Genomic DNA, 26,952 nt, shown 5'->3' on the forward strand with positions numbered 1-26,952 from the left:
GGGCAGGCAGCCTGGGACAGGACGGGGTGCAGCAGGTGGGGATATGGCAACAACATCAGGAGGGTCAGCTGGAGGGGCGGCTGGAGGGGACATGGGCATGGCAGGGGGCTGAGGCAAGGCCATGCCATAGTGCACGGCATGACCAATGTGCAACATCAGGGTGGTAATCGTGTCGCACATCTGTTTGCACCTCTGGAGGAACTGCCCCCATGCCTACTGCCGCCACTCCGGTTCATCCTCGATCTTTCTGCTGACCACCGCCTTGACCCTTTCGATGGCCTGGCCATGCTGCTGGAGGAGCTGGTCCTGCTGCCTGGCCTGCTGGTCTGGTGCCTGGATGGTTGGTGGTGCCGCCACCGCAGGGCTGGAGAGTCCTTCGCTCCTGGGTGGTCCTGCTGCAGAAAACACAGAAAATGATGAGGCGCTCAGGCAGCCCTGCCCACACTGTCCCTGCGCCCCCTGCCCTGAGCTCCAGGCGACACCAAACAACTGTGGCTTGGGCCCAATGTTCGCATGAAGGACTCCCTGGAGTAAACTGATTCTCCATGGATTGTAACCCTTGGAAGACATCACTGTGAATGAAAACCCCTTGTCTGTGTCCTGGCCACTTGGCACGTGGTGTGTCATCCCGTGGAACTCCTTGCCAGAGGAGGCTGTGAAGGCTAGGACTATAACAGAGTTCAAAATAGAGCTTGATAAATTCATGGAGGTGAGGTCCATAACAGGCTATTAGCTAGGGGGTAAGGAATGGCGTCCCTGACCTCTGTTTGTCAGAAGCCGGAGATGGATGGCAGGAGACAAATCACTTGATCATTGTCTTTGGTCCACCTCCTCTGGGGAACCTGGCACTGGCTCCTGTCGGCAGACAGGATACTGGGCTAAAGGGACCTTTGGTCTGACCCAGTTGGGCCATTCTTATGCGTGTCTGCACTGCACTGTGCACACTCCCTCCAAAGGTAGAGCACATGGCTTCAACTCTTGTCACTGTCTGTGAGTAACACACAACTGATGCTGTAGTCAAGTTTGCGTACACATTCCCACATTGCAGGGGAGCAGGTGTGGCAGACGAGGTCTGGGTTCTCGGACCATTGTCAATTGATGTCCTTGGAGACGGAGCCAGGGCAACTGGGGAGTGTACTGGCCATGCAGCAAAACTGAAGTGGCCATAGGCCCAGGCTGACCACTTCCCCGTTCCTGCTAGCCCTCACACAAGTAGCCCAGGGAAATGCGTGGCTGCAGTGAGGGGCTTTCACCAGGAGCAGCCGAGGGACTCCATGGGGGCCGTGCTCACAGGGCTGGCTCGCTGTGGTTTTCCCAGGAGCAGCTGCTGTGTCACATGGCCAGGTACTGTCTGTGTGCAGCACCCTTTGAGAGGTGTGGGGTCTGGCCTGAGCTCTTGGAGCCTTGGTTGCTTCCAGCCAGCATCCCCCCTGGGCAGGATGTGTGAGAGCAGCAGGGTCCCAGGTGCGCCCTGGAGCTGCCTGCCACATCCACATGCCATAGTCAGGCTGCACAAGGTTGCACGTGCTGCGTACTGCTGCACAGTGTGCAGCTCAAACTGCCTGAGTGAGGCTCCCTCTCCCTCCCCCCTGGTTACCTGTCTCCCCCTGCCCTTGCAAGTGAGAAGCATAACACTCACCAGAGGCGCCATCAACAGCCTCAGATGAAGCCCGGGAGATGTCCTGGCTGCTAAGCACTGGTTCCAGGTGCAGGGTGACGGTGCTGCTGCAGTCATCACCCTCATCCTCAGACCCGGACCCAGACCCACTGGGAAGGTCACCCTCCTCCTCTGCATCAGGTGGCCTGGTCACTGGGGGGTGCAGGCTGGTCCACTGTCACCAAGGGTCCTGGGACTGCTGTCTCACCCGAGGATGGCGTGAAGGCGGTTGTAGTGGGGGCAGGTGTCGGCTCCTGCTCCCTCACCCTCGATGGCCCGGACATAGCCCAGGCGCAGCTCCTTAACCTTGTCCCGGGCCTGTTCAAGGGTCCAGGCCAGATGGCCTTGATCCGAGAACATCTGGACCATGTGGCTGAAAAAGTCCGCGTTGCGGCAACAGGCACGGGGTCGTGGAGGGCTTCCTCTTCTGCCTCCAGGTCCAACAGGGCCTCTGCCTTAGCCCAGGACCAGCAAGGGGCACATCACTTGGTGCCCCTCCGGGCCTACTGAGAGCCCTGGGGTGGCTGCTGGGTGCCTGTGGAGCAAACATCTGGGCTCCTGCATGCAGCAGGGCAGAGCCACGTAGTGGAACTGCTGGCTGAGCTGCTGCTACTGTGCGGCGTCTGCAGGCTGCATGGAGCTTTAAGGGGGCGGTCTGGCAACCAGGAAGTAAGGAGCTGTGAGTGTGGGTACGGAGTGTCCAATCAGCCACTTGAGTTTTTTCCTGGGAGGCCAGTTCTTGCGCAAAAACTCTTGGCTGCCTGTCCGCACTGCCCTCTTGTGAAAGAATGCATGCGCAAGAAGGCTTCTTCTGGATACAGAGCGTCAGTCAGAGATCTCGCGCAAGAAGCCCTTTTTTCCAACGCTGTACAGTGAGCCCTCGCTACTTCGCGGTTCGACCATCGCGGATTCACGACTTCGCGGACTTTTTTCATTACGTATGTATATATTATAAAAGAAATATATCGCGGATTTTCCGGAAATTTCGAAAATAGCCGCGATATATGAAGACCCCAAATATTTCGTTAATTCCATTAATAATTAGTAATATCTGCTAATTATTGTAGTAATATCTGCTAACTGGTTTGTTAACAGTACTACGTAAAGGGAGGGTTTTAAAAGTCTGAATATACATGTTAAATAAATACGTAAATATGGTGTCCCTACTCCGCGGATTTTCAGCTATCGCGGTCGGGTTTGGAACCTATCTACCGCGATAAACGAGGGTTCACTGTACTGTAAATTTACTTGCACAAGAATGCGCGTGCAGTGTAGAAGCTCAGCAAGGTTTTGCACAAGAAGCCTGCAATGTAGACATAGCCTGCGATTTTAGATTGTAAAGGATTGGCTCTGGATCTTACCTAAAAGACATGCTAAGTGCAAACTGACCAGGAACTGTGGCTGGTTCTTTGGGATGAGGAAGATCTGTTCAGGATTGTGTTCTGTAACCCCTTACCTGTGTGTTGGCCTAGGGCTGATTGTGCACAGGAGGGCGAGCTGGGGTTTCTGAGGGGTTTTGCCCAGGAGGTTTCCTGGTGGCCGCATTGACAGCTGACCCGGCCCAGCCCATCACAGTCATGTCTACATCCAATTCATTTGTAATGAAATACTAGATAGTTTTACTAAAAAGGTGGACTTTGTGAGGCAAGACGGAAAACATGAGCTGGAAAGGAAATGACTAGATACCTATAACATGTCACTCTTCCTTTCCTTTCCTGCCATTTTCCACATTACAGTTGAAACTGCTAAAATTGGTTCAACTGTTGTTCAAGTCTCAGAGGGATAGTAGACTTGTTAATCTCTCTCTCTCATATATATCTCATGAGCTTTCCTGGGCAAAACCCACTTCCTCAGATGAGCAGAGTGGAGGGTGAAAAAAAGAGCCTTTTTTTCCCCTCCAATCTGCTCATCTGAGGAAGTGGGTTTTGTCCCTGAAAACTCATGGTATTATCTAGATATTTGTTAGTCTCTGAGGTGCTGCAGGACTACTCCTTGTATTGTTGTTGAAGTGTGTTTTCCCTGTCCTCAAGCCTGGCCCCGGTAGTATGCTGTAGTCCTGCAGAAACCAAGGTCTACGATGCAGGCTGTTACAGACCAGTTCACCAAGCGGGGTGAAGGCGCGTGCCCCGGGCTCGGGCACCACCGCATCGGAGCAGGCAGCCGCCCAGTTTCGCAGCCTACTGGAGGACACGTGAGCGGGCCCTGGGGGGGCTGGCGCGGGGCTGGCGCAGGGGGGTGGCGGCGGGGGAGACGTGCAGAGGGCGGAGCGAGGCGCGTTGCGGGCCCCGCCGTGCTGGGGCTCCTCGCGGCCGCTCCGTGTGTCTCGGCGGGCGGAGACAGCGCTCCCCCCTCCCGCGGCTTCGAACAACAACAAGCCCGGGCTAAGCACCGGCCCCTCCCCCCGCCAGGTGGCTGCCTACGCGCAGCGAGGCCCGGCCCGGCGCAGGGACCCGGATGCAGCTGGGGCCGGGCAGCTCCCTTGGCCGCGAGGGGGCGCCCGTTTGCCGGCCGCGCCGCGCGGGGGACACGGCGGCGCTCGCAGCGGCCCTGGCCTCGGCCGTTCGCGGCGGGTAGCGCGGAGAGCCCGGCGGCGGGCGGTGCGTGGGGGCGGGGCGGGGCGGGGCTCGGCTCGCGCGGGGGGGGGGCCGCTCGCGGGGAGGCGGCGGCCGCGGGGCGGGGGCTGAAGCAGGTTGGCGCGGGGCGGGCCGAGGCGGCCGCCGCCCCAGCCGCGGGGTGACTCAGCAGCGTCGCGCCCGGGTCGTGCTCGGACATGCCGGGCCGCGGCGGGCGGAGGAGCTAAGCCCCGACTTGTCCGCGCCTGGCGACGCTATTTAAAGGCGGCCCGGCCCCGCCGCCGCTCCGAGCCAGCGCAGCGCTTCAGCTCGCGCCAAGGGGGCGCGTGAGGCCGGCTCGGCTCGTGTGGCTGCTCCGCGCGCTCCCTGCCGCACCCTTGCGGGGCCCGGGTTGCGCTGTCGGGCGGGCTCCCCGCGGCGAGCTGCTCACGCCGGCCGCCTTCATTTCAGGCCAATGTGCAACACCACGATGTCAGCTGGGTCGGACGACCAACTGGCCGCCTCTCCCGCCCCTCCCGCCGAGCAGGAGGCACTGGTGAGTAGCCCCCCGCTCTCGGACACCCACCTTTGGCTGCTGGCTGCGGGGCTTGGTTGCAGCGGTCCTGCTGGTAGAGGAGGCCGGTGTCGAGAATTTTAATGCCCGACTGATTGCTACTGTATAAATGCTAGGAAACTACTGGATTAAAACTAAGGAAGTGAAGGTGGATTCTGTTCAATCGCACAGTGGAGGAGCAAATCTGCTTTCTTGGGTGGGGAATGAAGGATGGCTCAGCTTTGTGTTTCTGGGAATTTTTTTTGAACATTTAAATATGTTCGCAAAGAAATGTTTTATCACCAGTGTTTGATTTGAATTCCACATTGGAGCCCCAAATGTTAGTCTGTATCTGCATAAACCACCAGAACACTTGTGGCACCTTAGACTAACAGGATTTATTGGAGCATAAGCTTTTGTGGGAAAAAACCCACTTTGTCAGATGCATGAGTTCTCAGTCCATTAGCTGTAGCTTTTGGATATGTCACAGTACTATCTTACCATAGAACACTACAATTGGAAGGGACCTCGAGAGGTTATCAAGTCCAGTTCCCTGCCTTCTGGGCAGAACCCAGTTCCATGAGTCATGTTATGCCATGTTAGATCTTAAAAGCAAATAGGGAAGAGACATAGACCTTCTATTGAAAAGCCCAGGAGTGTGATGATTCATTAACTGTGTCACTTTTCTGGCTGAGTACTGTACCAGTGATGCTGCAATAACATTTGTCACTGTTTTATGGTTTCTTTCACATCACGTGTCTTCAGTTATTAATCTGATATGATTAAGTGGGTTTTACCGGTTGAATCTGTTAGTCTGTAAGGGTGTGTCTACACTTACACCGTCTTTCGAGAGGGATGCAAATGAAGCCGGGATTTAAATATCCCATGCTTCATTTGCATATTTGCATTATGGCGCTGTTTCGCCATAATGCAAATATGCAAATGAAGCGTGGGATATTTAAATCCCGACTTAATTTGCAATTCCGAATGTCTTCATTTGCATTCCTCTCTCGAAAGAGGGTGCAAGTGTAGACATAAGGTGCTACAGGACTCTTTATCCACCAAAAAAAAAAAAAAAGTAACATGGCTACACTTCTCTGGAAAAAAAATATAGATAGAGAGAGATTATTTAACTTTTGAGTTTGATGTGCCTGTCTTTCTGTGTGTGTCTGCAAGTCCATTTGTTCAAAAATTCTTCTGATCTCTGCTGTGCCTCTGCTTAGCTGTTACTATATTTAAAATGCAGAGCTGCAGCGCTGGTGGCTTTGGAGTGGGTATGAGCCATGACTGCTCAGTCCCAGCTGGAGTCAGCTACTCTGGAGCTACCCCCACTGTGGTTGTGCAGGCACTTATCAACTAAATGTATAATCCGTACAAATTGTATCAACTATGGGATTAGCCATATAATCACATTTTAACAACCGTGGCCCAGTCTCACAGTTTTGTGAGATCCCTTTGTAACTCTTCAGAGTCAGCTTTGGATTTAACAATCTTGAGTATTTTTATACTGTCTGCCAACCTAATTGTTTACCCCCTTTTCTAGATCATTTAAGAATATATTGAACAGTACTGATCCCAGTATCCTTTAGGAACCCTGCTATTTACCTATTTCCATTTTGAAAATTGTTCACTTATTTCTATCCTTTGTTTCATATATTTTAATACTGATTATGAGAACACGTTCTCTCTTATTCCATGACTACTTAATTTGCTTAAGAGTATTTTGGTGAGAGACCTTGTTAAAGGCTTTCTAAAAATCCAGGTATTTCCCCAGGATCGATTTTTGTCCACATGTTAAACACCTTCAAAGAATTCTTCTAGATTGGATTCTGCATGTTTTCCTTTTACAAAAGCTATTTTGATTATTTCCCAACATACCCTGTTGAAATATGGGGGTGGGGAGTAGTCAGTAGGTGAAATCTGGACTGCCAGACACTTGAACAAACAACAAAATCTTTTTTTATTATAATTATTGTTAGTGTACTATATTATTTTCTCTGGAGTCTGGACTTTTGCCTATATCTTGACCAAGATATTTGGACCTTGAGAAAAAATAAATGACTGCCCTTGATCTATAGTAAAGAACACAATTATCAGAAACCGTTTCAGCCAGTTTCCCTAGTACTGAAGTTAAGCTTTCCATCTTGGAATTGTACTTGGGTTTAAGAAGTACAAAAATGCTGTAAAACTTGAAACAAAAATGCAGTTTTCTCCAAATTTCAGTTGTGTTGACGTACCCCCTAGACATCTCTCGAGTACCCCTAAGGGTACTCATACCACTGGTTGAGAGAACTTACCTAGCTAACTAAAATCTTGCAGGACCATGGTTGTCAGATTGGAAAGATTCTACTTGTACTTGCTGCTTCAAATGCTTTCTTGGACTCTTTAATTATTATTCTTACACTTGATTTCACAGAGTTCATGTTCCTCTCTGTTCTATATCCATCTTGCGTTTCAGTGATATGTTTTTTATTGTTGGGATGAGCCAGCATTTAGGTTCCTGTGGCCTTTGTGTTTTTAGAAGCTGTAACAGAGTCCTAGTTTGCATCAAATGTTTGAAATATGGCAGAAGGAAAATCCTAGGATCAAAGAGCTGTCTATTTTACCCCATGATATTGTTAAGGTTTTTACTTAGAGATTCATTTTTGGAAAAGGACATTTCCCTTCTTTGACTTGTTCTTCAGAAATATTTTGTCACAATTCAGAAATAATTAAACATATTAGGATCCAGTTCATGTATGTGTTAGGAAACAGCAACAGCAGCATTACACTCTGTATTGGGAACACTAGGAACTCTTACAGCAGCTGTAGCCAAGAAGATGAGGGGAAAGAGACACAGGGGCTTGCACGCAAACCCAGCAAATGGCTCTAATGAGCTATTTCTTCCCCTCCCTTTGGGGGTTATCATGTGGGACAGAAGCTGCCACATCTCCTAGTGGTGGAAGAGATCTAGACTAGGTCCCCTCCTCCCCCTTTAGGATGACAGCCTTCTACTTACTAGCTAATGTAGTGTCTTGTAATTTACGGAGAAGCAGCTTTTGCTACATTGCTGAAGGTTCAGGGTTCACACCCAAGTGATGAAGTATGATTTGGGGGATGAGGAGATTGTTATATTTGCATGTAATAGGATTTGTTTATATGAGAGAGGGAAAACGGAGAGGGTAATGTTTTTTCTGCGGGATGACAGAGTGACCGTCGTCATGTCATTCTGCATCCCGCAGTCTCTGCCCTCCCATGACCTCCTGCCCCAGACACTGTTCAGGGACCAGCAAAGCCACCTGGTAGCCCAGCCTGAGCAGATTTTGCTTTCTGAAAGGCTGCGGGCAGGACCCTTCAGAGGCAGAATCTGCCCAGGCTGGGCTGCCTGATAGCTTTGCCTGTCCCCAAACAGTGTCTGGGGCAGTGAGTGATTCCATTTAGGGCCTGGGTGCTGCTCCAGATCAGCCTGCCTCAGGGAATGGGGCTGTGGCAGCACCACCGCCATTACTCAGAGAGGAAATTCCAGGTAGAAGGTGTGGGGCGGCTCGACCCTGGGATATTGGGGACCTTCCAAGCGTCCAGGGAGCCTGCGGTGCCACATGGGAGCAGGGCCACAGGGGAAGCGGTGCGGGGCCTGGTGGCTAAGGGAAGGTTCTGGCTGTGCACCATGCTGGCCCTGATGGCCTCCTGTTCTGGAGAAGCACTCACTGATCCATATCCCCTTTTGGCAATTATCTTTGGTGTGCAACTGCATGTGTGAGGTGGGCTGAGTTTTGTCTTGCTGCCTGGGGACGGGGGCCGCAAGACTGTGCTCCTCCCAGGTGGGAGCTTTCAGCCCCCTATTCCAGAGGGCTGCTTCAGCTGGTGCAAGGCCCAGGGCACAGTCTGCTCAAACTGGGCTCCCTGGCTCTCTTTCCATCCTCCATGTGTGTCCTCAGCCCCTCTCCTGCCCCCTCACAAGCTCCCATCCTCCCTTCTTAACCTGGCATACCAAAGGAGCCCCTGGTCTCTGACTATCCCTCCAACCTCTGTCTCTGCATCCTTTCCATTTCTTCTGCCCTCAGACATCCTATTTCACAGCACCCCAGCAATGCCACCTTTGCTGCCCCTTCTCTCTAGGCAGCTTCCCAGATCCTGCTGTCACAGCCTCCCTCTTCCCCCCTCTTCCTCCTCCAAAATTCCTGCACATGGGTCTGGTGCTGTTTCTTTGCTTGTTGGGTTGCCTGTTCCTGGGAGGGAGGAAAGGTGATAAGGGTGTATGTGGGGATGGGTGATGTGGTAACGGGGGCTGGTGAGGGTGAGAGGGGTATAGGAATGGAGGCGGGGGTTGAGGGGAGGCAGTGTGGGAGTGCAGAGGGAGAGAGGTTAGGAAAGGATGGGGGTGTAGGAATATGGAGAAAGGAGGTGGGAGGGAAATGCAGGGGGAGGAAGAAGAGGGATTAGGGAGGATGGTGAGGGTAGGAATGGGGAAGCAGGAGAATGGTGTAGTAATGGAGGACAGAGGTGAGGCTAGGGGTGAAAGGAGGGGGATGGGCTGTGGTCCATGGAATATATTATTGGCAGGTGGGGCAGGAGTGGGAAGGGTGCAGGCAGGGAAGACTGGCTGGCAATTGAAGGGCATGAGTGGGTGGGCTGGACTGAAAGCATTCAGATAGAGGATCCCATCCAGGGATGTGAGTGATGTGGGGCCATGGAGAGCTCAGCTGGGCTTGGTGCAAGATTAACAGACTCTTTAGCCGCAAAATCAGCCAGCCAGAAGGGGAGGCTGGCTAGTGTAGCGAGCAGGGGGCAGAGCCTCCTAGTTTTTCTTGAAAAGAAAAACCTAGGAAACACCATAAGTATGTTAAAGAATCTAATTTAAGTTGCAAAGAGTGGTGTTGTCTGTGCAACCTTAATTTAATCTCCATGCACATATGTATTTTGATACAATTTTCATGATTTGACACTTATTTTTCACAGGATCCTGGTTTTGTTACAAACAATAAATTCATTGCAGGGGAGGGGCAGACAAAAAATTAAAGTTGCACAGTGAACCAAAATTTGCTATGCCCTACCTTTGCGGTGATTTACTTTTAACATAATGTTTGTGGCTGTAATACACATCTAATCTATAGTGCTTTAGACTTTGTGGGGAGGATATGCACTACAAAATTGAAATTTTGCTTGCTTGCTTTTTTTTCAGTTTAAACCGAAGCCGCTGTTGTTGAAGTTGTTAAAATTTGCTGGTGCCCAAAAGGACACTTTTACAATGAAGGAGGTAACTTATCATAGCTTCTCATTAATAATGATGGATAGCGATAATATAATTTTCACTCTTACAAGTTTACTATACTCACTAGTTACTCTATAATGAAAGAGAAATAGTGTGGTTTATTGGATAGGACATGGGTGCAGAAGTTGGGAGGTGGTTCTATCCTGGCTTTCTTGTAAAATGGGGTACTGTTAGGGATGTTAAATTTAGTTTAATCAACTAGTTGATGGATTTTCTATCAATTAGTCGAAAAGTGGGGGAGCTGCCCACTGCAGCTCTGCCTTTTAAATGTATTAAGAACCGGCAGGCTCTTAATACATTTAAAAGGCCAGAGGCGCAGTGCCTGGGACTGGGAATCAGCTGATTCTCAGCTCGCTCTTGATACCCCTACCCCGTGCATTCTGCGGAGATAGTGCTTGAGGGGGAACCAGCTTTTAAGCCAGCTCCCCCCAGCTCCTGCTCTGCCGCCTCCCCTCCCCCTGCTGCCTTTGGTAAGACAGCAGGAGGGCTACTAGTGGAGGGACTATTCGACTATCTGATAAGCTTTTGCTTATCGGATAGTTGACAAGTCGTTCAGATTGCTTACATCCCTACTGTGTATAGCTCGGAGAACTACATATGAAAACTGCTACATTAAGTATTTATTTATAATTCTGTTAATATTACTGTGGAGTTGCAGGTGATAATTGAAAGGAGAATAGATTCTTTGAGGGCTGAAATTTGTTTTATATTATCAAGTTATAAAGATATTTAATATAGCTATATTTGACTTGCATTGCAGGTAATATTCTATCTTGGCCAATATATTATGTCTAAACAACTATATGATGAAAAACAGCAGCATATTGTCCACTGTGCAAATGATCTTCTTGGAGATCTTTTTGGCGTACCAAGCTTTTCGGTAAAAGAACACAGGTAAATTTCACACACTCATTGTGAGAGAGATACGTATGAAATGTATTGTAACACACAGAATGTCGGTATTGGTTTGCAGTTTGTTGCATATTTTATTTGCCTATGTTATGACAGATGGAATTTTCATAATTGTATCTCACCTGGGCAGGGAGGCCCAGTTCAGCCTCCATTTATAGCTAACTGCCAGACTTCAGAAGCAAAATAGACTTCCGAGATTCAGTAATCTTAGAGCCTTTGTCTACTTTGAAGAGAGATTCTCCCATTTAGAGTAGGGATTTTAGCATATAGTTGTTTAAATGATTAACCAATGAGTTTGGGCTTATCAATTAATCCAAATTACTATACGCAGCCTCTTGCCCTCCCCCACACTGCCTCTGTATCAGAGAGAGAGGCGGGAGCTGGTGCCCATGCTCTGCGGAATTGCCTTCTGCTCTCATCCTGCACTGTTGCTTCTGTATCAGAAAGTGGGGCTGGAGTCAATCTGCACAGGGAGCTAATTTTTAAACTGGTTCCCCTCACGGACTGGCTTTGCCTGCCACACAGCGCTGCTGCCTCTGATGCAGAAGCAGCAATGCTGGGTGGCAGAGGGATCCCCCGGAGAGGAGCCGGGAGCACACTGGCTGCCTGCCCTGCCCCCAGTGAGCATTTTAGTTACTGTTGTGGTTACACAATTACTAAAATACACAATATCTAACATCCCTACTCCAGACCTTGAGTTAATAGCAGCATAATTTAGACATTATTCAAGTACTTCAGACCATCTCTTTCCCATTATGAACTCTTTTACTGAACTTGGTCTCATGAATAAAGAGGTTGCAGAGAAGAAGCATATGCTCTTTTGTTTTCTCTGAGCAGCTATGCCAGGGGAAGGGAACGTGTTTGGATTGGGGCTACTGACCCACAGAAAAATGCAAGTGAGAAGGAAAAAAATATCCTCCTGGACATGGCCTACAACTGATAAGCAGAAGGGAAAAAAGACACCTCACTCATGCAAATGGTGTGCTAGAGTTCCCCTTGCCTTCCAGTCTCATGGGAGGCCAAGGCACCAAGTCTTAGAGTCTTCTCCCCACCCAGGGCTGGATTAAAACTTGTGGGTCCCCCTAAACTCTAGCGTGGGGCCAAAAATCAGAGGTTTGGGGTAGTAAGGAGGTTGCTTTGGAATGGGGTGGGGATGCAGGTAGGGATGTAAGTAATTAGTCGACTACCCAATAAACTTGGGCTCTTACTACATTTAAAAGGCAGAAGTGCAACAGTTGGGGCTTGGCATAAGCAAAGACTGCTTGAGTCCCCATTCTCCCCAGGTTGCCCACTGCGCACTACATTTTAAATGTAGTAAGAGCCATCGGTAGCTCTTAGGGAGGTGAGGTGCTGAAACGGGCTAGGGAATCCCAACCAATGGGAGTGAAGAAAATAGAGCCTGCAGGCCAGTGCAGGGGACCGAGCTTTCCTGCGCAGCCATTCCCAACACAGCCACTTCTTCCCCTGCTAGGCAGAGCCTGCAAGTTGGAGGAGGCTCACAGTTTGTCTTGATCTGGTCCATAAGGTTCAGGTGTCTCTCCACTCTTCCCCCTCTCCCTCCCTAGCAGCATCGAGTTGGTGCTGCAGCCACGCAGGGGAGGAGGGGTCACCAAACCTCAGAGCTCCTCATATGGCTGGAGTGCCAGTGTAGACTTGAACTACTGTTGAGAGGGGTGGAATTCCAAGCCTCACTGGCTGGATCAAGGCAAGCTGCGGAGCCATAGGTTCCCCATTCCTGAGCTATACAACTCATCAGCACACAAAATCTTTGCAACACCCTACACTTTTTTCTGAAATAGGTATATTGCTGAAAAGCCCTTATGCATGACCTGGACCTTGCCATATCCCTACAAATTGAAGATATTATTTTTCTCTAGATTAAACCCTGAATGGTGCTGTATAAGTTTTATTAAAAATGCTTTCAATCATGATTAGTGATGGTCCAACTTCTGGTTGAGAATTTTTTTTGACAAAATTGAAACTTAAAATTTCTGATCTTGATGAAAATGTTTCATTTGTTAAGAAATTCAAAATGGATTTTGAGAGCTTTTTTTTTTTTTTAAGCAAAAACAAAGTTTGTTCCGTTTGTTTTGGTGGTGGAAAACACTTTCACTTTTTCTACTGTTTTCACTTTTTATAATGAGGTGGGATAAGAGGAGAGGAAAGCTTAAAAAGCGAAGTGTTAATGTAATTCTTCCCCACCAAAATAAAATGAAAACATCCAAAAAAAATTTGAAGAAAACAAATGCTCTCATTTCTTTTTAATATTTTATAAAATGCACTTCCCTCTTTTTTAGCTATCTCTAATCATGGCTTACAAAATAAACAGTGTTTTCAACTTGGTCTTTGCTCTAGTTTGGCTAAAATTATCACAGTAAATATGAACCTTCCAATTTTAAACATACAAAAAGTCTATTTTGTTCCCTTTAAGGAAAATACACTCAATGATTTCCAGAAACTTGATAGCAGCCACTCAACAAGGTAAGTTAATGTTGAAAGGCCTTTTTTGTTTGGAAGGGAAAGGAAGTGGTCTTTATTAAATGGAAGACTTCTGAAAACTGTACTACCTTGCATTGCAGCCATTATTCATGTAACTTCACTCATTAATAGATGATGTAATTATTGTCCCTTTTTTAAAAAAAGTGGAGGTGAATTGCATCTTCTTGTAAATAAACTGTTTAAAGCCCTATGGGTCTAGCACAGAAAATTGGCTTGAACTTGCTCATAATGAAGTCAGTGGCAAAACTTTCATTGTCTTCAATGGAAACAAGATAGAGCAATGTGTGTAGACTTTGGTTTTGTGCTCTTAGCATACTCAGTTTGTACAAAGAAATATATTTTAAAACAAAATATTTGAAAATTGGTTAATCCTTAGCTATCTGGTCTAACTTGAGTTAACATTTCTTTTGTAAAAGTTGACACAGTAAACAATAAATGCAGCAGGAAAGAAATCTATATACTTCCATTCTTATGAGCTTAATAAATCCATATATAATGAATTAATAAAAGAGACTATGGTTTATTTAAATGTATTCACATTGCAAGAAAAGGATGGGATGGTACTGCTGTGATGTAACTTAAATTTAAGAAGTGATTGAAATGAAAGTAAAAAAGTGGATGAATTTTTTTTAAAAAGCTCTTAAGTCTATATTTATACACATAATGTGTTTGATTTTTTTTCAGTGTTCCCCACCTAATATCTCCCATTGGCTTCAATGGGTGCTGTTGGGTGTGCAACACTTGGAATATCAGACAAGTGCCTAAATATGGACTTTGGGGCTTAACATTAGGCTCCTACTTTTGAACATCTTGTCTTGAACAGCAGAATAGAAGGATAAAAATAGAGAAGTTCTCAGAGATAAAATCTAGTTAATTCAGGGTCCATTCTGATTGTGTAGTTAGAACAGTTATTCCTGTGTCTTAGTATATTAGTGACGGTGAATGTCTCTTAGAGAACTTGATGTCATCTTTTGTAAACCAGTGGATAGTATATATAGTGTAGTATCAAATTTTAAAAGGGTGGATTTTTATAAGAATATTTCCAAAGATGAAAGAATAGTGGGAGAGATTCCAAAACACATACAGCTACATTTCTTTTTTCTTGCGTTGTGTATGTAATATAAAGAAAACCCTGAACATTCTTAAGAATATAAACTGATATATTAAGTATTCTCTGAACTATGATTTAAAACAATATGTATAAAGTATTTGCAGTTTTTTACAACTTTCACTTATGTCCCTTGAGCCTGCAGATTTTTTCTTTTCTGATGCATTGTATTATGTATTTTTCTTTTTAAGCGTCTATGGAAGCTAACACATCTGAGAATGAGACCAGGAGTGAGCTTGAAAAGGGCAATATTCTAAAGGTGATCTGTCAAATATACTCTTTCAAATGTCACCACTTTATTTTCTTTACCATTGCGATATGGATGCAGTGAAAAGATAAATAATTTAGTGCTATCCACAGTAATAGTATGCTTACTTAGTATTTGTGTTAAATAGGAATCCATGCAAGAGTTAGTGGAAGAAAAACAGACATCCCCAAATTTGACTGCTAGACCAGCTACGTCTTCTAGGAGGATACACAGTGAATCTGGTATGTGCACATTTATAATGCAGGATTTTCAATATTTTTATACCTTTCAAGGGTGTGTTATCATAGAGCATACTTGTACATCTCTGGTTCTTGTCATCTTTTTGGGGAGTCCACATTTTCATGTTTTTTTAACCATTGTGAAAGGTACCAGATAGACATCAGTCTCCACAGCTGAGATCCTCTTTTTTCCATAGAGTAGATGCAATGTTGTTAATTGCAGTATAGCCTTCCCCACATATTTGTACATATCCTACCACAGCAGTCTTCAATATTGTAGGACCCTAAAATATTCTGTACTTGCATTCAAACCTTCTTGGGAATCTTTGACACAGTCTGCATTCCCCCAGGAATCCATGGACTGCAGATTGAAAACCACTATCCTAGGACAATGGGGCCTTGATCCATGACTAAAGCTTCTCAGAGCTATGACAATACAAATAATAATCTCACTAGCATGGTACAGTCCTTATCTTCAAGGACTATCAGTAGGATAATGGAGTAACTCGGTCTCCATGCCTGTTCAATCCTCTACCTTTCTACTGGTCTCACTAACCCGGATATTGTTGTGTTTTCATTGTGGCCATCTTTTCACACTCTGAACTATCAAAAACGGATGTCAGGTAACTTTTCAAACAGTCACCAGATTATAACATTTGGGCTGCTGTTTGTAACCTGCTAGTATTGGATTTAAGCCAGTGATGTGGGGTGAAAGCCTCTATTTTATCCTGCTATCTTGGTCCAGATTTTGAAAAGCATTGTCACCTAAATGTCTGCGAAAATTTGGCACTCTGATTCTCTTCTGTACTTCTTCTGTCTGCATGGAAACTTAATATTTACTGGATAATGCATTTCCGAAATCTGAGGTATTGATGCTGATATTTAGTAGCTGTAATTTGTAGGGGAGTTTGCGTTGGTAAGTTATGTTTACCATTCAACCTCTTGGTGAAGACACTTCATAACTTTTAATTATATGTACTATGCACTGGAAACTTCCATACCAGTCTTCATTTTATCAATTATTAATTATCTGGTGGTTCTTGATAGTTGTGATTAAGTAATATTAACTTTTCACATTAAAATCCCGGAATGCAATTTTTATTTTGTCTTCTTGTGCACAGAAAGTTGCTTGATCTATGTAAGGTATTTTCAGTATGCTCATCTTTGTAGTATTTAGGCAGCAGTCATCTTGGCCTATCATAAAACTGTACTTCAGTTATAAGCCATTTATACTATATTAAAAGAACTCCTTAATGTTGTAATTCAAACTGATAAAAGGATGAAAATTCACAGGCCAGGATTATAATTTGTATTACAGGTTGTCCCCAACTTACGAACGAGTTACGTTCCAAACGCTTGGTCGTAACTCGATGTATTCATAAGTCAGACCCCATTCATTTAAATGCGACTGCGCTGTTCATTAGCGCAGATCGCGTTTGTAACTTGGGGACCAGTTTAATGGGAGGTTGATCGTAAATATGAATGATCATAAGTCAACACGTTCGTAAGTCGGACGACCTGTACACACAATTCAGGGTTATCAGTCTCTGCTTGCTTATTGCAGATTTAATCTTTAGCTGTTTTTGCATCCTTTTGTCAGTTTATTATAGCCTTAATTCTTTTAATATAGTGGTTTTATTTACACTGTTTTTTTAATTTATAGGAAATCTTCCCCTTAAACCACTATGTTTGTTACATTGGGATGGTAGCGGCTCCTTTGGAGCCGCTACTATTTCACTGTAAATGTTTAAAAACCTTGTGTTGGCATGTCATCAATACATCATGGAGAGATGACAACTTAATGAGGACAACGATGGACAGGAGCAACGGTTGGGCCTGGGGGCATCTAAGTTTGAAGGTTGGGGCTCTCAGGGCGAAAAAAGAAAAGAGAGGGACTGAACCAAGAAGCATCAAGGGAAAGTGAGAGGAGTCACAAAGTATGTACAAGTTCTTTTTTCTTTTAAAACTAAAGATACCAGGCTTAGAGGCCCTGGGATAGATTTTTTTCAAACTTTTTTTTTTAACAGTACAAAGAAAGGATAAAGTGATTGTGTGAAAGGCACCTGTAGGTGGAAGCAAGCTCTATTGACTAGTCATTGAACCAATTTGACAATCTTGGTAGGCAGTTTCTTTTCACTGCATTTATTACGCATGGACTAAGCAGTTGTGTTTTAAGTCTTTAAGTTCTTTTGTAATACCTTTTCTTACTGTCAGTGGAGTTGAATTTTGATATATTTATCTCCTCCTCCATCTCTCATTTGTACTGCCAGAATCCAAAATATCAGAAACATTAAAAAAGCAGAGCTTTGCTACCTTCATACCAAAAGTTTTGAGTTTTTCAGCTTAAAATATTTCCACAGTTGACATCTTGAGCATCATGATTTAGCCTTGAAGGAATTCTGTGTGGACTTTTATGTCCTCTGCAAATTGTGGTTCCAGTAGAAATCCTGATACCTTATAAAATACACTGTTACATGCCAAGTTAAAATAAAATTCTGGATTTCCAGAGGCAAATAGGAGTTTGTTCTTATGATTTCTTAAACATAGTATCTGCTGCCTGTGGAAATCATCTGTACATCTTAATGATGGGGCAGTCAGTGAAAAACAGCCCAGAAGTGTTAGTCTTGTGCTCATTTTACGCCATTTTCTTTCAGGAATATGGCAAGAATGTGTTTCATTGTCTTTTAAAAATTGGTTAGGTGCCTTTGTTTAATTTTCCGTTGACAACAGTAATTGATATTGAAGTTCTGAATAAATAAAATCCAGTTTAAACATTTGCTAAAATACATGCACATTGTGTACTTCATAGATACCTTTGTATTAATCAGCTTTTTGTCTTTGACACAGAAGAAAGTTCTACAGATGGGCAACCTAGTGAAAGAAGAAAACGCCATAAGTCAGACAGCATATCACTCACATTTGATGAAAGCCTTTCTTGGTGTGTTGTAAGTGGGTTATGCTGTGAAGGAAGCAACAGCAGTGACTCAGACTCTGCAAGTCCTGTAAGCAAGATGTGTTTTTAATTATGTTGAGAGTTAACACATTTTTCAGATGTGTATTTTCAGTATTACGTTCATATTTAAAACAAATAATGCTTCTAGTTTTATTTAAGAACTTGAAGTGTTGTTAATTATGTGGGTTGGATCACAAAACATAAATGAATTTTTCTTAAATATTCATGAATATTCAGAAGAGAAAACAAAACAAATGAATTCTTAGAGCTTGGTAAAGTAGAAAAAGACAAGTGGTGCCTTTGAATTGTGTATGAATACCAGAGAGCACGTTTAGTAACTGGAGTAAGTTATTTACATTCACTTCCATTTCTCATCTGTAAAATGTGGATTAATGTTTACACACCTTTGTTAAAGCATTGTGAGATTTGATAAAAGATGCTGTGTATGTATTATAAAATTTCAGTCCATAATAGGGATATGATAGTGTATTTGATTAACATAAGCTTTTGCTTATTGGTTAATCAATGCTACAGACTACATGCATTTTCCTTCCCCTTCTTTCCCTTTCCAGTAATTTTTTTGGCCAGCAGCCTGGTTCAGTCCTAGCTCACACTGGATCAAGGACCTACTCTGACTGTGGCTCTATGTTTAAAGTGTATTAGGAGCCAGATGGGCAGGCAGCCCAGCTCAGTTCTGACTTGTGCCAAGTCTGGGAGCGCAGCCCTTCCACCTTCCCCAAACAGGGGCTAGTGCCTCTGTATCAGAGGCAGCAACACAGGGTGACAGGCAGCCGGTTCACAAGGGGAGCTGAGTTTTAAACGGACTCACCTTGAAGATTAGCTCCCATCTGGCATCCCACGTTGCTGCCTCTGTATCAGGTGGAGGCACTGAGTGGCAGGGGGCTCCTCCAGAGTGGGGCCAGAGCGCACTGGCTGCCAGGGACTATAAAATAGTCGAGTAATTGATAAGAATTCATGAGGTTAATTGAATGTTCAATTAACCAATATTTAACATTCCTTATACAGAAGTGAAGTATCTGTTTAAATTCACACACACTATCTGATTTTGCTATCATTTAAAATATATAGAAATGTAAGTTTAAATGTCATTTGTGTTATATCTCCACATGGTTTTGGAGTCTGTTTTAATGTTTTTTGTTTTAAAATTTTAGAAATATATGATTCGATGCACATTTTAAAAGATTCATGTAACTGAAACATAAATACCAACTTTAGAGTGGTATGAGGATTTGGCTGAGACAAATATTTTATCTCTACCAGCCATTTGAACAGTGTCTCTATTTACTGCTATGTTTAAATACATATGTAGTGGTATGAGTCATAAGAATGGATTAATAAAGTTAAATATATTGCCTCCTCCCTTTTTATTCAGAATCTTCATGCCAGTTCGTTAAGCGGAAACTCAGATGATTGGTTTGACCAGAGTTCTGTTTCAGACCAGTTTAGTGTGGAGTTTGAAGTTGAGTCCGTTTATTCAGAAGATTATAGCCATAATGAAGAAGGGCAAGAGCTCACAGATGAAGATGATGAGGCATGTATATATATTCCTCCTGTCCCAAATAGGAAATGTTATTGCAAAAGCATTTTGTTGGAATCCAGCATGAAACATTTCCATAATATCTTTCTTGTCTGTATGTTTTGTGGCAAATATGAACTGCCATTCTTTATACTGAGGTTTTTAATCATAGGAACTTAGCCATGATTGTTCAAGAAGCTCCATGTAGGTCATTTATAGGGCCTGAAGGAGTCATTATAATAGTTTAATTTGACTTTCACCATAAATAACATAGGTCACAAAATTGTATCCAGTATAAGTTGTTGAATTTCAGAGCAGGCTCGGAGTCCACTTATGCATCGTTTCTTGAAGGATAAAAAGCCTCTTTGCTTGGAATATGTATCTACATAGTGGAAGAAAACTTCCTAATTTTTGAAAGGAAAAATATATTGAGTAGGATATTTATCTGCATAAAGTTAAAGGTCAATAGAAAAATGTTCAGAATATATTTTGGAAAAACTATTTAGGACTTTTATATTGGGGTTGCCAAACTTACTGGCTTTCTGAGTAGAATATGATAATTTAAGAAGTTAGAGGGTAGAGGCACACCTGCCTGAGCTTAGCATTCAGCTCTGCGACAGGGACCTGCCAGGGCTTATGGTTTCAACCCTGTACCCACTGAAGTCTCAAGCCTTGTCAGGCATGCACTATAGGGCTGAAACCAAGACACACCCTTCCTGCTTAGCAGAAGCCTCTATCTCATCACCCTGCTGCAAGGCAGAGGGCTCCAGCTCTTTCCTCTTTTCCCCCCAACTCTGGTAAGTGGAGAATGGAGGGAGTGAGAGTGTTCCACAAGCCACATTTTAACATAAAAGCTACCTGTGGCTCATAAGCAACAGTTTGGCCACTTTAGCTGTCTTTTAAAGATAAGAAACTGCATAGGTAGCCTTAAAAATGACAAACTCTACAGTGATCTCTCTGATACAATGTTAGAAGAATTAATGTCTTTCAATTTGGGGGTTAAATATTTGTATAGCTAAATTGTTTGCTCACATCTGAGCGAGGCCTGTTGTTTGTCTGTATTGTGCATCTTTCAAGAGGTTGTTCCCAAATGAGAACAAAAATTTCTAGTGCTAGTCTGTATTAGGGATGTATAATTCCTTTTAATCAACTAACTGGTTAAATATATTGTTTAACCAGTTAAAGAGGGGCAAATGGGGGCTGTTCCAGCCATGCTGGAGCAGACCCTGACCTGCTGTAGGGCTGGAATGCCCTCCCTTCCTGCCACTGGCAGTGGTTGCTCCAGCTGGCCAGAGCAGCCTCTGCCTGCCCCCAATTCCCCCCAGCCATGGACAGAGGCTGCTCCGACTGGGAGGAGTCTCTGCTTGCGGAGGTCCAGGGTGCACTGCAGGCGGGGGCTGCTCTGGAATCCTGTTTGGAGCAGCCCATTTCTGAAGCAGGCCTCCCTGAGAGGCTGAAGAAGCTCCCTGCCCGTGGCAGGTAGAGAACTGCTCTACCTCCACCAATTAACTGGTTAAACCTTCACATCCCTAGTTTGTATCCATAAGTGATAGTGCTCCCTCTTCCTTCGATAGTACGTAGTATATACAGTTACATCATATTCTAGAACAAGGGTTCCCAAACTTACGTGGACCAGTAAATCCATTCACGAGCTTTTGGAGGACCAGTAACTTTCATTTGCATATTTGCCTATTCAATAAGCAAATGATGAATATTCAAATAAGTTGTTTCTGGTCCTCCCAAAGCCCCCAGTGCCAGCGTTAGCAAAGCTTTTGATACAGTCACCCACAATATTTTTGCCAGCAAGTTAAGGGAATATGGATTGGATAAATGGACTGTAAGATGGATAGAAAGCTGGCTAGACCAGGGTTTCCCAAACTTTTTAGTAGAGTTGGAACCCGGTTTTTTCAGTACTGTCTTTTGCAGCCCAAAAATATAAACGCATATTTAAAAAAAAAAAAAGAAAAATGAATAAATTTTCAGTGTTTCACCCGGCTGCATCCTCCACCCAACCTGGGCCAGGGCTTGGGGGACCCGGTGCCACATGAGCACTTCAGGAGGCGAGAGCAGGAGCAGATTGTGGGGAGGGTATCTGGCTAGGAGGGAGGATGCAAGGAGAAGGGTAAGGTTGCCAGGTGTCCGGTTTTGTACTGGACAGTCCAGTATTTGAAGATTCTGTCTGGGAAAGAAATTGAGAAATTACCAGACACATAAAATGCCTGGTATTTTCTAATTAGATACGTTTTATTATAATTAGGAGTATTAGTCCTTAGCTGCCTGGCTGGTAGATGTGCTCACGCTGTCTGAGTGCGTCTACCTGCCAGCCAGTTTGCAACTACTCCATGGAGGGTACGGGGGGGAGAGGGCAAAATGGAATCCCTGGCCAGACTCACTCATCTGCCAGGGTCTGCATGTGCCCAGGTAGGTCTCACTCCCCCCCCCCCCCCCTTCTCTTCATGATCTCCCCAATCCAGCCCTGCTGCCCCCATCCAGCCCTGCTTCCAGCGGCCAGTTCTCCCCGCCCCCCCGTCAGCCCTGCTCCTCTGACAACCCCCCCCCACCAGCCCCGCTGCCCCCATCCAGCCCTGCTTCCAGCAGCTGATTTTCCCGTCCTCCTCCTCCTAATCTCCCCTGGCCAGCTGCCCCTCCCCCCTTGCAGCCCTGGTTCCGCCGCCTGCCGTCTCCGATCGCCGCCGCCGGACAGCCCCGGTATCCCCACCTGTGCTTCTGCCGCCCGCCCCCCCGCCCTTCCCATCTCTGTGGGACAGCCCCAGTGCCCCCAACCCTGCTTCCGCTGCCTGCCCACATCTCCACAGGACAGCCCCGCTCCCCCAGCCCTGCTTTCGCTGCCTGCCCGGATCTCCGCGGGAGAGCCGTGCCGCTCCCAGCCTTGCTTTGCCCGCCTGCCCAGATCTCCACCAGGACAGCCCCGCTGCCCCCAGCACTGCTTCCCAGCGGCCGGTTCCTCCCTGCCTCCTCCCAGCCTACCCCGCTCTGCTCTCCTCCCAGCAGCCATGCTGAGGCCCAGTATTTTTTTCCCGAGCCGCAGCCCATAAATTGGAAAACACTGTTCTAGAACATTTGTATAGTATTTCTATTTTCTAAGTTGTAAAAAAAATAAAAATTAAACATCAAGTAAAAGGAATTTAAAGTATTTTCTTCCATCAGGTATATCAGGTAACTATTTATCAGACTGAAGAGAGTGATGCTGATTCATTTGATGAAGATCCTGAAATTTCACTAGCTGTGAGTAAATCCCTGGTTAAAATCTGCCTTTTTCTTTCATTAAAAGGATGATGATAGTTTGAGACTTTTTAGTTACTGACCTATAAATTAATCTTTCCCCATGCTGTGTTAAAGTCCTGGACACTGGAATTTCATATTTCACTGGCTCCTTCAGAGAGAGGGGCATACAATATAGAGCCCAGATCTAAATTTTTGTATTTAAAAGGGAAGATTTTACAAAAAAGTTTGTATATTTTTAAATAAAAAAATAGCATTGTTTTTGTCTGTAAGAAACCAAAATAAAATTGTCCGCTGTCCACTCTGAATGAAATAAAGAAAATAGCTAAAAGCTGAGTATTGAAAAAAATCACTAAAGATAACAGGAACAGTTTTTAAAATAGCCTTTGTATATAGTAAAGTGGTGTTTTTTTTTTTTAATTTTCACACATTGGCTTGCCAGAATATCTGTCTAAAGTCAGAATTTGACAGGTCTTTACAACTAAGTACTAAAGTATGGAACATTTCTTTGAATTGACACTATGGACTCAGAGGTACATAGAAAATTAGTCATCTAAAACATATCATTGGCTGAGCTGCCTCAACCGTGCTTGTACTTTGGAGCCAGATGTAGTAATACCTCTGGAATATAATCAGGTTATTTTGTCAAGCTGAATATTTTTAAAGTTACTGTGTGTAGATTTAAACAGGCAACATATGTTTGTTTATTTGCTCTTCATTCACATTTCATATTTGAGTAGAACAGAGACATCCAAAATCAGCATTTTAATTGTGGTGTTGCAAGTGCAGCCGCCCTAATTAATTTTAAATTTTGCACTTCCCCAAAATTACAACACCCTGAGAATGGAATTTAAATACCTGTACGAGTGATCATGAATTTTAAAATGTCTTAGCATTCACTGTCAGACTGAGGTTTTGAGGGAAAGAACCTTGTTTGAAGTGTGTGCATTATTCATTTCATATAATTCAAACTCACTGATATCTGGAGCATAGACTACACTTGAACATTTATTTTAGAAGGGTGTTTTTTTTTTCTTCGCAGTATTCAAAATTGGAAGCTTTTCTTTCCACAGATGAGAGAATAATGAGAATTATTCAGAGAATTTCAGAAAAGTGCTCTCTTAAAATAGTTTCCACATTCAGTAGTACTGGTAGAAGCAGCAGCGCGAGGTGGCAAGGAGTTCCCCGGAAGTGGAGCTAGAGAGCACACTTGCTGCCGGCCCTGCCCCCAGAGACTATCAAATAGTTGTGTAACCACTAAGATTTGATGCAGTTAATGCCTATTCAGTTACATGCTGTCTAACATCCTTGGCTGCTAGGTTTTTTAAGAGTGGGCTGTTTTCCTACTGTTGCTTATTGGTGACATTGGAATAAGCTGTCCTGGTAGATTTCAAATCTTCACAGAGGGATTTTTCCTTTTGTACGTGCTTTGAATAATGAATTAATTGTGTTGACATTTAAAGTATTAGATGATAGTATCCAGTAAAACACATGAATCAGGGCACGTACCTCTTTTGAGTTTCAAGTTCAGCAAATGCAGAAGGCATCATTGCATTGGTTACATTGTGTTCACATTTTCAATGCTCAGTACCCTTTCAGCTATTTTAAGAAACATAAGTTCTGAGATAATAAAAGCAACATAAGAGAGTTTCCAGTATGATGTGCCGCTGTGTACAACCTAAAATACAATCAACAAGGAATCTGGTGCCCCTTTAAAGATTAACAAATTTATTAGAGTATTCGTACATAAGCTTTCTTAAGCTACAACTCACTGCCTCAGATGCCCATGTAACACATTTTCCCTTGCATTATTATTTCTTCAGTTTTGAGGTACAGTAAACGTCTGATAATATGGCACCTTTAGGACCCAGGGGATGCCGGATTATCAGATATGCCGGACTATCAGAAGGGGGGCTTTGAGGGGTCTGGGGTAGGGTGGAGGGGATGCCGCTCCAGACTCCTCATAGCCCCCCCTTACGATACTCCGGCTCTGCCCCAGGCATCCCTGATTCAGCCACTGCTGGTCAGTTTTAGCAGCGGTTGAATCAGGGACGCCTGCAGCAAAGCAGCTGGAGTGCTTCCGGGTTGGTCCGGTAGCGCCGACCCTTGGCACTACTGGACCAACTCAACAGCACCCCAACTGCTCTACCCCAGGTGTCCCCAAGTCAGCTGCTGCTGATACTGATCAACGGCTGACTCCAGGAAGCCTGAGGCAGAGCTTCAGCCGCTGGTCAGTTTCAACAGCAGCTGAATCAGGACACCTGGGACAGAGCAGCTGGGGCGCTGCCGGGTTGGTCCCCGCAGCGCCCCAGCTGCTCTGTCCCAGGTGTACCCAAGTCAGCTGCTGCTGAAACTGATCAGGGGCTGATTCCAGGAAGCCGGGGCAGAGCAGCTCTGCTTCGGGCTTCCTGGAGTCAGCCGCTGATCAATATCAGCAACGGCTGAATTGGGAACAGCTGGGGTGCTGCCGGGTTGGTCCCGCAGCCCCGAGGGGCAGCGCAACGGGACCTACCTGGCGGCACTCCAGCTGCTCTGCCCCCGGCTTCCCCGATTCAGCTGCTGGTCAGTTTTAGCAGCAGCTGAATCGGGGAAGCTGGGGGCAGAACAGCTCCAATGGTCTGGCTGCCCAGAGCACTTCTGGGTTCCTGATGGTGCCTGACCATCAGGAGTGCCGGACCATCAGAGTTTTACTGTGTGTGTGTGTGTGTGTGTGTGTGTGTGTGTGTGTGTGTGTGTGTGTGTGTGTGTGTGTGTGTGTGTGTGTGTGTGTGTGTGTGTGTGTGTGTGTGTGTGTGTGTGTGTGTGTGTACTTTTTCTCCTAGCAATTAAAAATTTTAGTGCAAAGATCTATGTGCTATCAGTACAAAATTGAGAAATTATGGTGCAATTGATTTGATCTTACTAAAGCGCTTTCCAGCTATTTGAAAATGTGATTGACCAATTTTCTTTACAAATATTGAGTAAATAATTTAGCAGTAATATAGTTTCTTTATAATCTCCTTTAATTTTTTCGGCTATAGTAGGAATGCCAAATAGTTTAACTGTTTTAACTTTTAATTCACTAAAGGATTATTGGAAGTGCACTAAATGCAATGAAATGAACCCTCCCCTTCCACGGCATTGCCCCAGATGCTGGGCTCTTCGTGAGGACTGGCTTCCTGATGAGAAGAATAACAAATCTGAAAAGCGAAAATTGGAAAGTTCCACACAGCTAGAGCACGAAAAGGGTTTTGATGTTCCTGATTGTAAGAAAATGAAAATGAATGAAGATAAAGATGTAAGTGTCGACAAAAATGAGGATACACCAGCACAAACATCTGAATCCCAGGAGAGTGAGGAATACTCTCAGCCATCTACATCTAGTAGTATCTTTTGCAGCAGCCAAGAGGATTGCAAAGAACCTGAGAAGAGAGAGACTGAAAACAAAGAGGAAACTATGGAATGCAGTCTACCCCTTTCAAGTATAGAGCCCTGTGTCATATGTCAGAGCAGACCTAAAAATGGCTGTATAGTTCATGGCAAGACCGGACATCTTATGTCATGTTTTACTTGTGCAAGAAAACTGAAAAAGCGGAATAAACCCTGTCCAGTCTGTAGACAGCCAATTCAGATGATTGTGCAAACTTATTTTAGTTAGAAGGAACTTAAGCATTACTGTGCAACAAAGTTTCAACAAACCTTCGATACAAGCTTCTATAGACTTATACAGTCAGAAAATAAGAAACTATTTTTGTATATTTAACTAAAGATGCTATATTTTGGGTGATTTTTCTTTGTTTGTTTTTGAATTAATGAAAAGTTGCACTGGAATTGATAGTTTAACTCTATATTCATTAGACTTTTGGTGGGAGGGGGAACTTTAAAATCCTCTCATGGAAATAAGTTTCAGGAACTTTGGGTATTTATCACAGGAAAAATTCCAGTGTCTGTTCCTTACCCAAGTCATTGGAAAATCAGAACTTCTTGAGAAGTCCCCAAGAAAAATAAAGTTTCGACTCTATTATGGGTGAGACACATATTTATTTATCCAAGTAGGTAAACTTGGGGGAAAATATTTCTGAGACTACTTCAGATCACGCAGAAGATGTGATGGTAAAGAATTGAAGTAGTCACAATTTTTATGACATTTTGGGGGGGGGGGGGGGGGGAAAGAGATCTGTAAATTAAATATTTTAAACTAGTCTATCCAGTTTCATAGTAA

The 26,952-nt window shown here is 44.7% G+C and overlaps 1 protein-coding gene across 4 annotated transcripts; it reads left to right on the forward strand.

The window, feature by feature from the left end:
* Positions 1 to 3,631: 3,631 nt before the first annotated feature.
* MDM2 (MDM2 proto-oncogene) lies at positions 3,632 to 26,890 on the forward strand. 4 transcript variants are annotated; one of them, XM_075931494.1, is made up of 11 exons: positions 3,632 to 3,848; positions 4,681 to 4,765; positions 9,924 to 9,998; positions 10,774 to 10,907; positions 13,357 to 13,406; positions 14,724 to 14,791; positions 14,928 to 15,021; positions 17,866 to 18,020; positions 19,365 to 19,523; positions 22,677 to 22,754; positions 25,819 to 26,890. In XM_075931494.1, the coding sequence occupies exons 2-11, from the start codon at positions 4,685 to 4,687 to the stop codon at positions 26,386 to 26,388; spliced, it is 1,464 nt and encodes a 487-aa protein (XP_075787609.1). In that variant the 5' UTR covers positions 3,632 to 3,848; positions 4,681 to 4,684; the 3' UTR covers positions 26,389 to 26,890. The 4 variants fall into 4 exon arrangements, with proteins under 4 accessions (XP_075787609.1, XP_075787619.1, XP_075787624.1 ...); XM_075931504.1 differs by lacking the exon at positions 3,632 to 3,848 and adding an exon at positions 3,935 to 4,065; XM_075931509.1 differs by lacking the exon at positions 3,632 to 3,848 and adding an exon at positions 4,099 to 4,254 and having other exon boundaries at positions 17,869 to 18,020.
* Positions 26,891 to 26,952: the final 62 nt, after the last annotated feature.

The sequence above is a fragment of the Pelodiscus sinensis genome, chromosome 1 (genome assembly GCF_049634645.1).
Source record: "Pelodiscus sinensis isolate JC-2024 chromosome 1, ASM4963464v1, whole genome shotgun sequence".
Lineage (NCBI taxonomy): Eukaryota > Metazoa > Chordata > Testudines > Trionychidae > Pelodiscus > Pelodiscus sinensis.